This window comes from Macrobrachium nipponense, chromosome 1 (genome assembly GCF_015104395.2).
Source record: "Macrobrachium nipponense isolate FS-2020 chromosome 1, ASM1510439v2, whole genome shotgun sequence".
NCBI classification, from domain to species: domain Eukaryota; kingdom Metazoa; phylum Arthropoda; class Malacostraca; order Decapoda; family Palaemonidae; genus Macrobrachium; species Macrobrachium nipponense.
Window position 1 is genome coordinate 131,251,758 of NC_087200.1, and position 13,740 is coordinate 131,265,497.

The 13,740-nt window shown below is 42.4% G+C and overlaps 1 protein-coding gene across 8 annotated transcripts in view; it reads left to right on the forward strand.

Moving 5' to 3' along the window:
- Window positions 1-13,740, forward strand: part of LOC135219630 (androgen-dependent TFPI-regulating protein-like) — a 165,795-nt gene that overhangs the window by 19,268 nt on the left and 132,787 nt on the right. For 6 of the 8 annotated variants that reach the window (XM_064256556.1, XM_064256558.1, XM_064256555.1 and 3 more), the window contains exon 2: window positions 1,319-1,506. The exons of 1 other annotated variant lie outside the window; for it this stretch is intronic. In XM_064256556.1, coding sequence (XP_064112626.1) covers window positions 1,342-1,506 — 165 coding nt within the window. In that variant the 5' untranslated portion in view covers window positions 1,319-1,341. Of the gene's footprint in view, window positions 1-1,318; window positions 1,507-12,691; window positions 12,980-13,740 lie in introns of those variants that run through there. One more of the 8 variants, XM_064256559.1, reaches the window with a different exon arrangement.

Genomic DNA, 13,740 nt, shown 5'->3' on the forward strand with positions numbered 1-13,740 from the left:
TATTTTTCTCTCCTCTTTGATATGTCTTACTTTTGGTATAGTCCCTTTGTAACACTGTCCTCTGGCATTGCCTCTACCACTTCCATCTTTTTACACCAGAGGAAAGATATGTTCTGGCCCCCTACATTTTTTCAATCCTCCTTAGAATCCTGGCTTTGCTTAAGGTGCTCTTGGACCTGGGTCTTTGTGATTATACTAATATGGTCACAGGTTGGATGTTTGGTACAGTACTAAAGTCCAAAGATGGTTGCTGGCATTAATGTGCACATCAACTAAAGAGATTAACAAAGCCTTTTGATGGTTCTAACTCTTCTTGGCCATATTTGTGAATTCAGCAACTCAGTGTAAGAGTTTTCGAGACATCTTTATCTTTTCCTTGGAAATGTTTTATGCAGACTACTAGAGCATTTTATTATGGCACTATCTCTTACTTCAACAAAGGAAAATGTAATACCAGTTCAGTATTCAAAGGAAGATAATTGTTGAAGGAAGTGTTGATCAATTCATGAGAAAGGAGCACTTGTGACATTGATTTTTCTGGTTGAGCTAATCTAATGAAAATTGTCTAGATAGGGATATAACAGTCAGAGTCCTCTTTCTGTGAGTAGACAGTTACCTCCACAGCACTCATTTGCAAGTATGAAGTCAATGCTCTCTAGTGATTGGGTAGCCTGATATAACTTACAGATTGGTATCTCACATTGGCCATTAGTTACCTAGGTTGGCAAAGATGTTATAGGGGCAAAATTTAGGTCCACAGTTTTACCTTGCATTTAAGGCTGTGTTGAAGTTTTCCTTAACTGTACTATGTCAGCTTTAGTTTTGGCAAGCTCTATGGAACACTAAACTTTTACATGGTTTCTGCTAGATAATATAAACCCATTTGTTAATGAGGTCCTTCATTTGAGTAAAGCACATGCAAACAATACATTCATGTCTCCCTCCATAAAGGAAGAGGTAACAAAATTATTGTTAAGCTATATTTGTTGCTGAAAAATTACTGCTGCTGGTGAGTGAGTGGAAGGATCCCTATAGTAAACCGAAACGTTTCTGTTATGTACATTCACAGTCATTATTCTTTGTTACAGTTATGTACTACAATTTTAGATGCCCTACCTAGTCATATTGGCATTTTAAGACATAAGTAAAGTGAGGGTTTGTATGCAGAAAATACAGTACTACTTTATTTTTTTTTAAGAATTATTTGGTATTGATTGGATAAGGTTTATGCTGAAACACTTAGTTATCTACAATTGTTTGGTATGTGTAAATGAAGATATGGCACAGATGCACTAAGAATTCTACTTTTGTTTAACAGGAGCTTGAACTGATTAAGGAACAATGAGTGTGTTTCCATCATTAATACACTTATTTGTATTTATCATTTGGTCAGTGGGAGTTTACGTTGATGCTTGGTTATTAAACCCACCTCTTGATGACCCCCATTATGATTTTGACTTCAATCAGTATGGAGGACGTCTTAAGTACCTTACAGTACTGAACAGTGTAAGTTTCTTATTTTTTATTTTATTTCCAACAGTAAGATTTTGTTTTAAACAGTGCATGTATTTTATTTATTTTTAGCAGGAGTAATTATATGCATGATAAGTTTAATATACTTAGAATTCCTGTCTTTTACTGTATTATGTAATATTAAGAATAACCCTTTAAAATTATGTAGTACGTATATGCTATATCTGATTTTATTTATACTGTAACTTGTCATGGACGTTGCATACGCTATTGAATGTTCTCTTGGTGAGTACTGCTAGTTGAATAGATAACAGTTTATGCTTATTCTGTATTTATTACATGTTTCAGTATGAAAATCCCATGGCAACAACCTATTTTTTTTGTCCAAGCTGCTTGTAATATGCAGTAATTGAAAAGTTCTTTTTGTTATGGGTTGATTTTGTGCAAAGGAATTGTGAATCCTAGTTAACTTTTATTTTGCTTTAATCCAGAATTGAGCAGAGGAAACTGAATGTTGAAGAGCAGCTGAAACTAGCAATGCAGTAGTTAGATAAGTTTTTAGATATCCCCTGTTGGAAATTTTTTCACTTGACCTTGTCTCATAAGTATAGATGTGACAACCATTTTCTTTTGCAGTTTAATTAATTTAACTTTCTTGTATCAAAGTCAGTAGTATTCATCTTTCTGTTTTGTGTTTATAATTATAGTATGTTCCAGTATGTTAGTTATCTTCAAAACACGGAATGTAGTAAGTGTATGCGAATGTTATTATTGTAAAAAATGTGCAGATTGCGTAACTAAATTTTTCATACACTGAATAGATTTCTAATTTTACTTATGCAATATTGATTTTAAACATCATTCTTACTGAATAGATTATGGGTTAATATTCTTTGGACAGGATTTTTCATAGTACAGTAGTATTTTTTTATGATGTACGCAGATGTTTTTATTTTGTGTTTAAATTAACTCTTCATAATTTCTAGAAGTGACTCACACCAGCAAACACCTCTTTGTTGCCTTTCAGTGATTTCTTATGCAATATTAATCTTTGCATATTATGAACCTTATGTCTTGGTGTCTTTTGGAGAAGTGGATCCAGCTGCACTAACTAGCAGAAGAAAGTTATTATGCATGACCACCTCGCATCCAGCTTCTGCCTTCAACTTTTTCTTATTCCTTTGTGTAGCTGCAATCGCCTCTGACATGTGCTGTGCATTCCAAGTTTACAAAGATTTCTTTCTCAATTTTGTCTATTGATCTATTTCTTTTTTTATGCACTTTTCCATGTTCACATTTTCTGGAGGGTTCACATGGGTCTCAACGCCCCAGTGCATTTAACGGGTGTAAGGTTTTTCCTCTTTGCCCCGTTTTGCTTGGCTCAGTGTTATTTCTTTATTACTGATGTCAATATGTGCTATTTCTCTTTTTTTATTCATAAGTTCCATATTGATTGATTTTGTACGTGACTTGGTTGGTGAAGAGTATTTCTCTCTGATTTCCACTATTATAACAGTGGTGTCTTGTATCTCATTTTGTTCATGAAACTTACCTGTCAGATATATATATAGCTGTATTCTCTGAAGTCCGACAGAATTTCTAAAAACTTACGACACACGTAGTGGGAGTAGGGTGGGTTGGTTAGTAACCCATCCCGCCGCTGGGAGGCGGGTATCAGGAACCATTCCCATTTTCTATCAGATTTCTTCTGTCGCCGGTGTCGTAAACAACTGTTTACACACCTCCGCCTCAGGATTTTGGAAAACTTTTCATTGGCTTGAGTATCCTCTTGACTTTTTGGTTTTTTGTTTTTGGATCGATAGCTTGGCATACGTGACTTTGGATTGTTTTGAATTTGGCTTGGTTTTTTTCCTTAAATATGTCTGGATCTAGTTCGGCTGCGCCAGGTGTGTTTTTGAAAGTTGAATGCAAGGTGAGGCTACCAAAGCCTTGGTTGATCCTCACACATTGTGTAAAGGTTGTAGGGGGCAAGTTTGTAAGTATGATTTTCGCTGTAATGAGTGCGAAAGTTTGGATGATGTACAATGGAAGACGTATGAATCCTACGTAAATAAATTAGAGCGTGACAGGATCAGGAGGTCTTCCTCCAGGAGTAAATCGGGTAGCAGACAGGGTCTTAATGTAACCCCTTCTAACCCTCCTTTAGATTTTGTGTCTCCTAACCCCGTAGTGTTGCCTTCGGGCCCTCAAGTGGTATCTGCGGAGGGTAATGCCCTTTCACTTATTCTGGATTCATTGAAAACGCTTGAATCTAAAGTGCTTGCCCTTGAAAACAGGCAAACTAAGTGCTGTGATAGTGCCCCTAGTGAAGTGGAGGGGGTGTCAGATCGGCCCTATAGCGCCTCTAGGCTGGGACCTCTGCCGGACTCCCAGGACTCAGGGAGAGGGCATGTCGAAGGCCGAAGGAGGGTTACGGGGATCCCCCACCGATCTGACGTCCCTTCAGCAGTTCCTGTGGACGCTTCCCAGGGCTGCTAAGGAGCGTGCTCAAGCACGTATCCTGAGAAATTGTTTCTCGTCTTCCGACGCGTCCTCCCCGCGCAAGGGGTGGGAATCTCGTCCGGATTCGCGGCCTTTGAAGAGGACTCTTCAAGATCAAGACGCTTCACGTCATGCTATGTCTGATTGGCATTCTTCTCCGGAAAGCGTAGCCTTTCCGCCCCAGAAGAAGTCTAGGACGTCATCGGATGATGACGCCTTCGAGCGCCCCAGTCGCTCTAGAGCCAAGGCTGTTCCTGGGAGAAGGAAGAAGGCGTCCCCTCGCCCCTCACCTTCTCACAGGCACAGCTCGTCTCCTCGTAAGGAGACTTCTCAGACTGAGATAATCCTTGCTATGCAACGGCAACTGGACGCTTTACTTAAGCAGAAGGATACGGTTCCTCGTCGCAAGAAAGACGACAGACTTCTGATCAAGAGAACAAGACAGTCTTCTCCACCTGCTCCTCTTTCGTCCTCGTCTCCTGGTATTTCGCCCTCTAGGCTTCGTTCTGCTCCCCAGTGTTCGTCTAGAGGTGGCGGTAAACGTCAGGAGAGAGAGAGGTTTCTTCATTCTGCCCTCTCTTCTCGACGTGAGGACGCTCGGCGTTCCGACATCGACGTTTCTGATGACGATGTTTTAGTTCCTGACGGACGAACTTTAGTACGTTCTGCTCCGCTTCGTCATGCTTGTGTTGACGCTCAACGGGACGCTCGTCAAGTTTCAGTCCCTGTTTCTTCGTGGGACGTTCGTAGGGACGCTTCGCGGGACGCTAGGAGAGACGCTCCGCTCAACGCTTCTTTGGACGCTCAGTTGGACGCTTCGTTGGACGCTCGGAGGGACGCTAGATTGGACGCTCCGATGGACGCTAGTAGACATTGTCGTAAGAGCTCTTTGGACGAGAATATGGAAGTTCGCTCTCGATCGGACGTTGTTCCCGAGTCTTTGGCTGACGCTACACGTCTTCCTTCAACTTCGCGTTCTACTCAAGTTGTGATTGCTGATCCTGTGACTGTTAAGGATTCTGTTAAGGGTACACTACCCTCTTCTTCTCGTCATCGTTCTGACATGAGACTTGGAGCGAAAGGACTTCTGCCTCTTTCTTCGGAGTTTCACTCGGGTAAGGAAAGAAGGGGAATTAAGCTGTCTTCTGAGGATGTTGACGAAGAAACAACCCTCGACGTTGTCTTCTTCAGACTACCAAGTATTGGCTCGGCTGCTCCGGGATTCATTTGGAGATACCTTCCTTCCTTCTGCTCCTTCCTTCTCTCCATCGCAGTTTTCGTCGTCGAAAGCTAAGAAAACACCAGGGTTTGTGAAAATGAAGACGTCGTTGTCTACCAAGAGGGCTTTCCGTAAGGTAACGCCTGGATGGAGACTAGAAAAGCTAAGGGAAGCACCACGTTCGCCCTGCCTCCGTCTAGGCTTAGCGGTAAGGCAGGGATGTGGTATGAAACCGGTGAGGAGTTAGGATTGAAGGTTCCGACGTCAGCACAAGGAGATTTCGCCAGCGTTGTGGATGCCTCAAGGAGAGCTCTTTTAGCCTCAGCGAAGGTGTCGTGGACGACTTCGGAACTTGACCATCTGTTGAAGGGTCTTTATAGTCCTTGGAAGTTTTAATTTTTTAGACTGGTGTCTCGGTGTGTTAGACAAACCAGTCTCGTAAGCCAGATTCGATCAGCTTGGGGGAGCTGTCCAGTGTATGTCATGCATGGACAAGGCACGTCAGGGATGGCTCAGAGGAGTTAGCCTATCATTTTTCAGCAGGCGTGTTGAAGAAAAGATCGCTTTATTGCAATTGCGGCTAAGTCTGTCTCTCCCTCACAGAAGACAGAACTTTTGTATGCGCCTTTCTCGAGTCATCTCTTCCCCCAGGCTATGGTGAAGGATCTGGCAGTAGTCTTCAGGAGAAAGCCACTCAAGACCTTTTGGCTCAGTCGTTGAGACGTCCTGCTGTCCCTTCCACGTCTTCAGGAGTCCAGTCTATTAGGAAGCAGAAGCCCTTTCGTGGAGGATCTTCAGCTAGATCTTTACCCCGAGGAAGGAGTCTTCCTAGAGGTAGAGCCCCGGCTAAGTCCAGGGGCAAGAAGTGAGAGTGCATTACTTCAGTCACCGGTAGGAGCCAGGCTTCAGTTGTTTGGAGGAGCCTGGAGAGAAAGAGAGGCAGACACCTGGTCTCTCAATATCATAGAGAAGGGTACAAGATTCCTTTCGTAAGGCCTCCCCCTCTGACTTCCACTCCCAGGGACTTGTCCCCGTCGTATCCTCGAGAAAAACAGAAGATACTTTTCGATCTGCTCGAGCAGATGCTCGAGAAACGAGCAGTGGAACAGGTCTTAGACCTGGCTACACCAGGATTTACAACAGATTGTTTCTTGTTTCGAAACACTGAGGGTGGCGGCCAGTCTTGGATGTAAGTTGTCTGAACCTCTTCATAGAAAAGCAGAAGTTCAAGATGGAGACACCTCAGTCAGTTCCTTTGGGGGCCTTAAGAACCAGGAGATTGGATGGTATCACTCGATCTTCAGGACGCATACTTTCACGTCCGATACACCCCCAGTCTATGAAGTACCTTCGGTTCGTCCTGAAAGGAAAGGTGTTTCAGTTCAGGGCTCTTTGTTTCGGTCTGAGTACGGCCCCATTTGTGTTCACCATCTTAATGAGGATGTCGGTGAGGTGGTGGCTCCATCTTTCCAACATCAGCGGATTCGCGGCTCTATCTGGACGACTGGCTCATACGAGCTTCTTCGCAGACCCGGTGCCTGAAGGACCTGCAAACGACTCTGTCTTTAGCTGCGTCCCTGGGACTTCTGGTGAACTTCGAAAAGTCACATCTGACCCCAACACAGTCCATCGTGTATCTGGGGATTCAGATGGATTCAGTGGCTTTTTCGGGCTTTTCCGTCCCAGGAACGTCAGCAACAAGGCATAGAGAAAGTGTCAGCCTTTCTAGGGAAGGATTCATGCTCGGTGAGGGATGGATGAGTCTGCTGGGGACCACCTTTCCGCTGTGGAGAAGTTTGTTTCCCTGGGGAGGCTACACCTCCGACCTCTTCAGTTTTCTTCCTGTCGGACAACTGGACAGAGAAGGACAACTTCGACATGATCTTAACCATCTCAGAAGAGGTGAAGAGCCATCTAAGATGGTGGCTCGATCCGTTGAAAGCTATCAGATGGGCATATCCCTCAAGCTTCGGAACCCCGGACCTAGTGTTGTTCTCCGACGCGTCATCCACGGGGTGGGGAGCAGCACTAGGGGGGGAGGAAGTGTCAGGCACCTGGAGAGGGAACAGGTAGCCTGGCATATCAACTTCAAGGAGCTGGCAGCGGTTCAGTTAGCGCTCCAGTTCTTTCAGGACAAAGTCTCCCATCGAGTAGTCCAAGTCAACTCGGACAATACCACAGCCCTGGCATACTTGAAGAAACAAGGAGGAACTCACTCTCGCTCCCTATTCGCTCTAGCGAAAGAAATTCTGCTTTGGGCGAAGGCGAGAGAGATCACGATCTAACAAGGTTCATTGCCGGAGTCGAGAACGTCCTTTTGCGGATCTCCTCAGTCGACAAGGACAGTTGCTGCCGACAGAGTGGACCCTCATCAGGACGTATGCCAGGAACTGTGGGGTCTTTGGGGACGCCCTTTGGTGGACGTTTTTGCAACCGCAAGGACGGCGAGACTTTCCTGCTTTAACTGCTCCCCGGTTCTCGATCCGGGGGCAGTAGCAGTGGACGCCCTGTTATGGGATTGGGACGGGGCCTAGATCTCTACGCATTTCCCCCCTTCAAGATTCTGGGAGAGTGATGAGAAAGTTCACAGCTTCGGAGGGGACGAGGTTGACGTTAATCGCCCCCTTTTGGCCCGCAGCGATTCGGTTCACAGAGGTGATGTCCTACCTGGTGGATTTTCCGAGATCTCTTCCGTTAAGGAGAGATCTACTCAAACAGCCCCACTTCGAGAGGTACCACAAAAACCTCTCCGCTCTGAGTCTGACTGCGTTCAGACTATCCAGAAGTTGGCCAGAGCGAGAGGTTTTTTCGAAACCTGTGGCTAAAGCTATCGCCACCCCGCGAGGAGACCTTTTTCAATTGCGGTCTTTACCAATCGAAGGTGGGGCAGCTTTTAGGAGATGGTGTAAAAAGAAAGGAGTTTCCTCCACCACGACCACTGTGAGCCAGATCGCCGACTTCCTTCTTTATCTCAGACGAGATTTGAAGCTTGCAGTGTCAACCATTAAAGGCGTACAGGAGTGTCTTATCTGTAGTTTTTCGACAGAGAGGTCTTGACCTTGCTAATAACAAGGATCTACATGATCTACTGAGATCTTTTGAGACCACAAGGTACCTGCTACCGCAAGTTTACCTTCGTGGAATCTGGACGTGGTTCTCAAGTTTTTAATGTCAATCCGCTTTGAAACCCCTTACTCTGCCTCTTTGCGAGATTTGACGAAGAAGACTGTATTCCTAACTGCTCTGGCGACGGTGAAGAGGGTTAGCGAGATACAGGCTATTAGTAAACACGTCGCTTCAAAGGGCATAATGCGGTCTGCTCTTTGGGTATGTCATTCCTGGCTAAGAATGAAAACCCTTCCAATCTTGGCCTAAAACGTTCGAAATCAAGGGTATGGCAGAAATCATTGGTCAAGAGCCAGAAAGAGTCCTGTGTCCGGTCAGGGCTCTTAGAGAATATCTTCGTAGGACAAAGTAGTGTAGAGGTTCTGGCGGAGAACTTATGGTGTTCGGTCAAGAGACCTAATATGCCCATGTCCAAGAATGCACTGGCATTCTTTTTAAGGAACACCATTAAGGAGGCGCACTCTAATTGTAAAGACAGTGACTAAACTCTTAAAAGTTAACGCTCACGGAAGTAAGGGCTATTTCGACTTCTATAGCCTTTCAGAAAAATATGGCTCTCTAAGATATTTTAAGTGCCACTTTTTGGAGGAGTAACTCGGTGTTCGCCTCGCACTATTTACGGGAGGTCAGAACGACATATGAAAACTGTTACTCTCTTGGACCATACGTCGCCGCAGACACTATCTGGGGGCAGGAGGTAGCACTCATCCTTTCCCATAGAAAAGGGTAGGTGAGTTTTTTTAATGATTGTAATGTTTATGGTTGTAGGGTCGGCCGCCGAATGCGGTCTTCCCTTCTTTTAGCCTTTTGTATATGGGAGTATTTGGTTAGGCTACTTAGGTGGTGGTTTTTGCCTCGTTGTCCTCAGAAGTATGGTCATGGTCTAGTCACATTGTGGTCTCGTACCGTTGACAGATCATCTAGAGCGCACCAACTACACAGGTCTCATACCTTGTTGGTAACTCTAGTGAAGCAGATGCAGCTTGGGTGGCAGTAATCACGAAGTCAGCTATGCTAACAGGTAAGGAACCAAGATGTCAATCATCTACATATATGTTTCCTAAAATCCTTTTTCTGTCTCTCCCACGCCAAAGGTGGGATTCAGCTATATAGATATCTACAGGTAAGTTTCATGAACAAAATGATATTGTTAAGATACAATAAAGTTTGTTCATACTTACCTGGCAGATATATATATTTTAAGTACCCACCCACCTCCCCTCAGGAGACAGTGGAGATAGAAATCTGATAGAAAATGGGAATGGTTCCTGATACCCGCCTCCCAGCGGCGGGAATGGGTACTAACCACCCTACTCCCAATACGTGTGTCGTAAGTTTTTAGAAATTCTGTCGGACTTCAGAGAATACAGCTATATATATATCTGCCAGGTAAGTATGAACAAACTTTATTGTATCTTAACAATATCATTTTTTTGTATATTTTTAGCATAAGAAACATTCTTCATTCAAGAACTGTAACTACGTATTTCAATAATGAAAGAACCAGTGTGGTTTCGCAAGATGTGACATCATGTTGCTTTGTTGTCATCCTCCCAAGGCAGTATTAAATTACATTGTCATTACTGATTAAAAACATGTAATTCCTAGAATGCCTTTTTGGGTAGCTGATGCTGCCATGGAGAGCTTTTCCCTCCATTGCTTTGACAAGAGGTAGACTGAAGGTCATATGTCACAGGTAACGTTGAGAGTTGCAAGAGTTGATTAACCATCACCATGAAAAGAATGGAGACACTTCCAATATAGGATCATCGGAAGAAGCGCACACTACTTGGTGAAAATTGAGAGGTCCAAGGACATGTGACCACTCTTGAAGCATTTACCAGGTTGGGCAGCTTGCGGGATTAGACTGTTTGCTGTCTGCAAAAACTGTGGATTGTCTTGAACTGGCAGGATTACAACAGCAACTGGATGAACATCTGGGCATTATACAATAGATCAGAACTGACTGCCACAGTTTCAGCAGACATTTTTGGTGCCATGCCTGCTGAATGTTAGGAGCAGTCATCTGACCCTGTCCTTGGACAACTGAACTGCAGGTGTCCTGACGTCAGTCTATTGTTATGCTTCAGCTCCGTGACTGAAATTTTCCTTTTTAGGTGTTTCTGTCATTGCAAGTTAAAAAAATTGTGCATAACCAGCCCATGAAACCTGCACTACCTGGCCTGCCTCTTTCTTTATTGTCTTCATCATAAAGCAAAACCAATTAAACATAGTAGTATAGATTAAAGTGGGTATTCTGTTGCAGGAACAGACAGCAGGGAAAGAAGAAATGGGGACTTCAAGAGTCCTGGAGAACATGGGAATCTTTGATATAGTTGGGTGTGAGCCTCTTGACCCACTCCAGAATCTCTTTAGCCATGGCAACAATGAATACCTTCTCTTCTAAGGGCTTTGTTTTACTGCTGATCAAGAATAGGAAGGGACATCGCTAGAAGATGGCAAGGACAGGAAGTAAAGGTTTCTTTTAGAGGTTTATTTACTAAAGAGTGTGCCCTTTCCTGTAATTGTTGACTGGTAGTTGCTGAGGGTTGGGGGAAAGGGATGTTAGAGCAACTGCATTGTCCATTCATAAGCCTGACTTCATAGTAACTTATGAGTTATACAACTGAGATTTGTTTGCCATGATAATCACAACACATGGTTTACAGATAGTCTTAACTGGTGGAAGTGCATCTACAGTAATTGGAATGAACATGGGCGGAGTCCTAAACCTAGATGACCTGTGTGCTAATTGCAGTACTCCACCTTGGAAGAGCATGAGCCTATGCTGGGATTACTACTGGAGTAAGACTCAATGGAGAAAGTGACTTTTGGTGACTGGACCTAGGTGGCATTGTTTCTATCTACAACTCTTTTGACTGCAACAGAAGGTTCCTGGAATATTCACTTGAAGAGACAGAAAAGATGTGCTTGCTGGAAGACACAACAGCAGTAGGAACACTGGTACCAGGTATTAGTTGCACAGCATCTAAAACAGAAGCAGAACTTCTTGACTTGGCAGCCAAAGTTTAATAAAATCAAACCAAAAGTGAAAATTACAAGAACTACAAGCACAGGCACAGGTACCACAGAAACAGACATAGGTTTGGCTACAGATGCAGTGAAAGTTACCAAAGTTGGAAAATTAGTAGTGTAGACAATGTCTGTGTAAGCATATTCTGATATGCTGATGTAGTGGGAATATGCTGACAGGGAAACTACAGAAATATGTGGCAGTTTTTGCTGGTATGGCAGGCATACCATGCATAGCAGAAGCAACCAGCACAGCTGGAGTGGCATAAGAAAACTGCTGTAACAGATATATCTGGAACAGCTGTCACAGCAGGTGTTGCAGAAACTTCAATCTGTCTTTGCACAGCAGGTGGATCAGGAACCACAGCCATAGAAAGTGCAGCATGAGCCACTGGCTTGTAGATACAAGAAGTATAGCAGGAGTAATAGGTGAGCTAGAGATGGCTGTCATGACAATTACAGCGGAAGTAGCATTTCCTGTCAAACCATACACAAGGGATGGAGTAGAGACAGCCCACATAGAAGGCATGGTGAGAGCACAGGTGTAGGAGAAACTGGTCTTTCTTTAATGTGTCTCTTCTTAATTTTATTCTATATTTTATGTCTGATTTGTCAGTAACTTTTATGTCTGACTTATAAGAGCAAATCCAGCCTATGCTTTTATTGTACAACGAAAGGTTTGCCATGTTTGGTTAACTAAAGTAAAGATTGAAAAGGAGACAATCTGTATCTATCAGTATTTGATGAATTAAAGAGCTGAGTGTTATTTATCAACTTGAATATATCTAAGAACACCTGACTATTCCAAGGACATATCATGACATCCTATTTTTTTGTTGAAAGACTCACCTCAAAGCAATGCTTTACTAAATCAGCTGATTGCTCTTTCAGCTAGAAGCTGTTTTTAAGTACAGTAACACCAGTCTTGTTTTCATTTGTGTTTCATTCAATGTGATGACTGATAAAGAAAGATGTACAAAGATAAGATAAGATCTGAATGGTATAAAAAATTGTAGGTGTTTAGAAATATATAACATATGATCAAAGAAAAATATCAAGAATATTGTAGGAGTTGTTGGCATTAGAGGTTTGTTACAAAATCTTAGGTACATATGCTTATTTGTGTCATAGTAATTTGTACCTAAATGTGTAATATTGTTCATTGTTATGGTTTGGAGGTGTAGGGTTTTGAGGGTAATGACTAAATCCAGTTTCTTATTGTTATGTTGAGTATTGTCAGGGATCTTATCTTATTATCTTTTAATGCCATTAATTTGTTATTCATCTTGTAGATAAGTGATATAAGTGATAGAGCAAATGACCTTTGGAATCAGTTCATATGCATAATGTGATTTTGACAGAGTGACTTTATCTCCGTTTTCATAGACGAGAAAACAGTGGTAGTACAATTTTTTCACTTCTTGGTACAGTATTCAGTTTTTGGACAGTCTTGATCCCAAAGGTGAAGTGATGAAAGTTTTTAAGATTCACAGTGTAATTTTGGCCATATACTGTTTTGGTATATATTATGATGAGTTCTATAGCATACCTCCACCTGGTTCAAAAGATGAGAAACTGCGAGAAGAAATGGGTGGAAGGTTTAAATATCTTACCCATCTTAATTTGGTAAGATATTTCACTAAGATAATTTGGTAAGATATGGTGATGGCTAACTAAGAGTTAGCCATCACCTGATTTAAGTTTCATTGTAAGTTACTTTATGTATAGAAGATTTATGTAAAATGTCCATGGCTGAGTCTTTTTTTACTCAACTCTATGATGGTGTGTACGTATGTAGTACTGTACTTGAGATTTTGTAGAGAATTAGTTTTTTACTACAACTGTTTTTTGTTTTAGCTATTGTCAGCAGAAAACACATACTCAGTATTTACATAGTAGAGCCTTATGTACATGTGTATAATCACTACAGATATGATCTTGGGATATTGAAAAGAGCTGTGCTGCCATTAATCATATTAAGATTATTAAGATTGTATACTTATTGTAAAGGACTCTGTTGAAATGGTAAGTTCCAGCCCTAAAGATATTATTTACTATCCAGAGATCAGGTCAGGGTATCTGCATTCTTTATACTACTGTATGTAGCTGCCAGTGTTGAGAGACAGTGACCTTAGGCTTTATGATGGCAAGTTAAAATGAGAGGTTTATTCCCTGTAGGCTATTGTTGCTACACAGAGAAATAATGTAACTATATTCATGGTGAATTACGTATAGGGATTATTTGTTATGTGTACATACTCATATAGCAAACTTCTGTAGAATGAAATACAGTTCCTGTATGTGAAAATTACAGTGTAAATAAATGCAAAGTTGCATATTGTTTACTGTAATAGTAGCATTGTAATGTCATTCTCTAATGATACTCT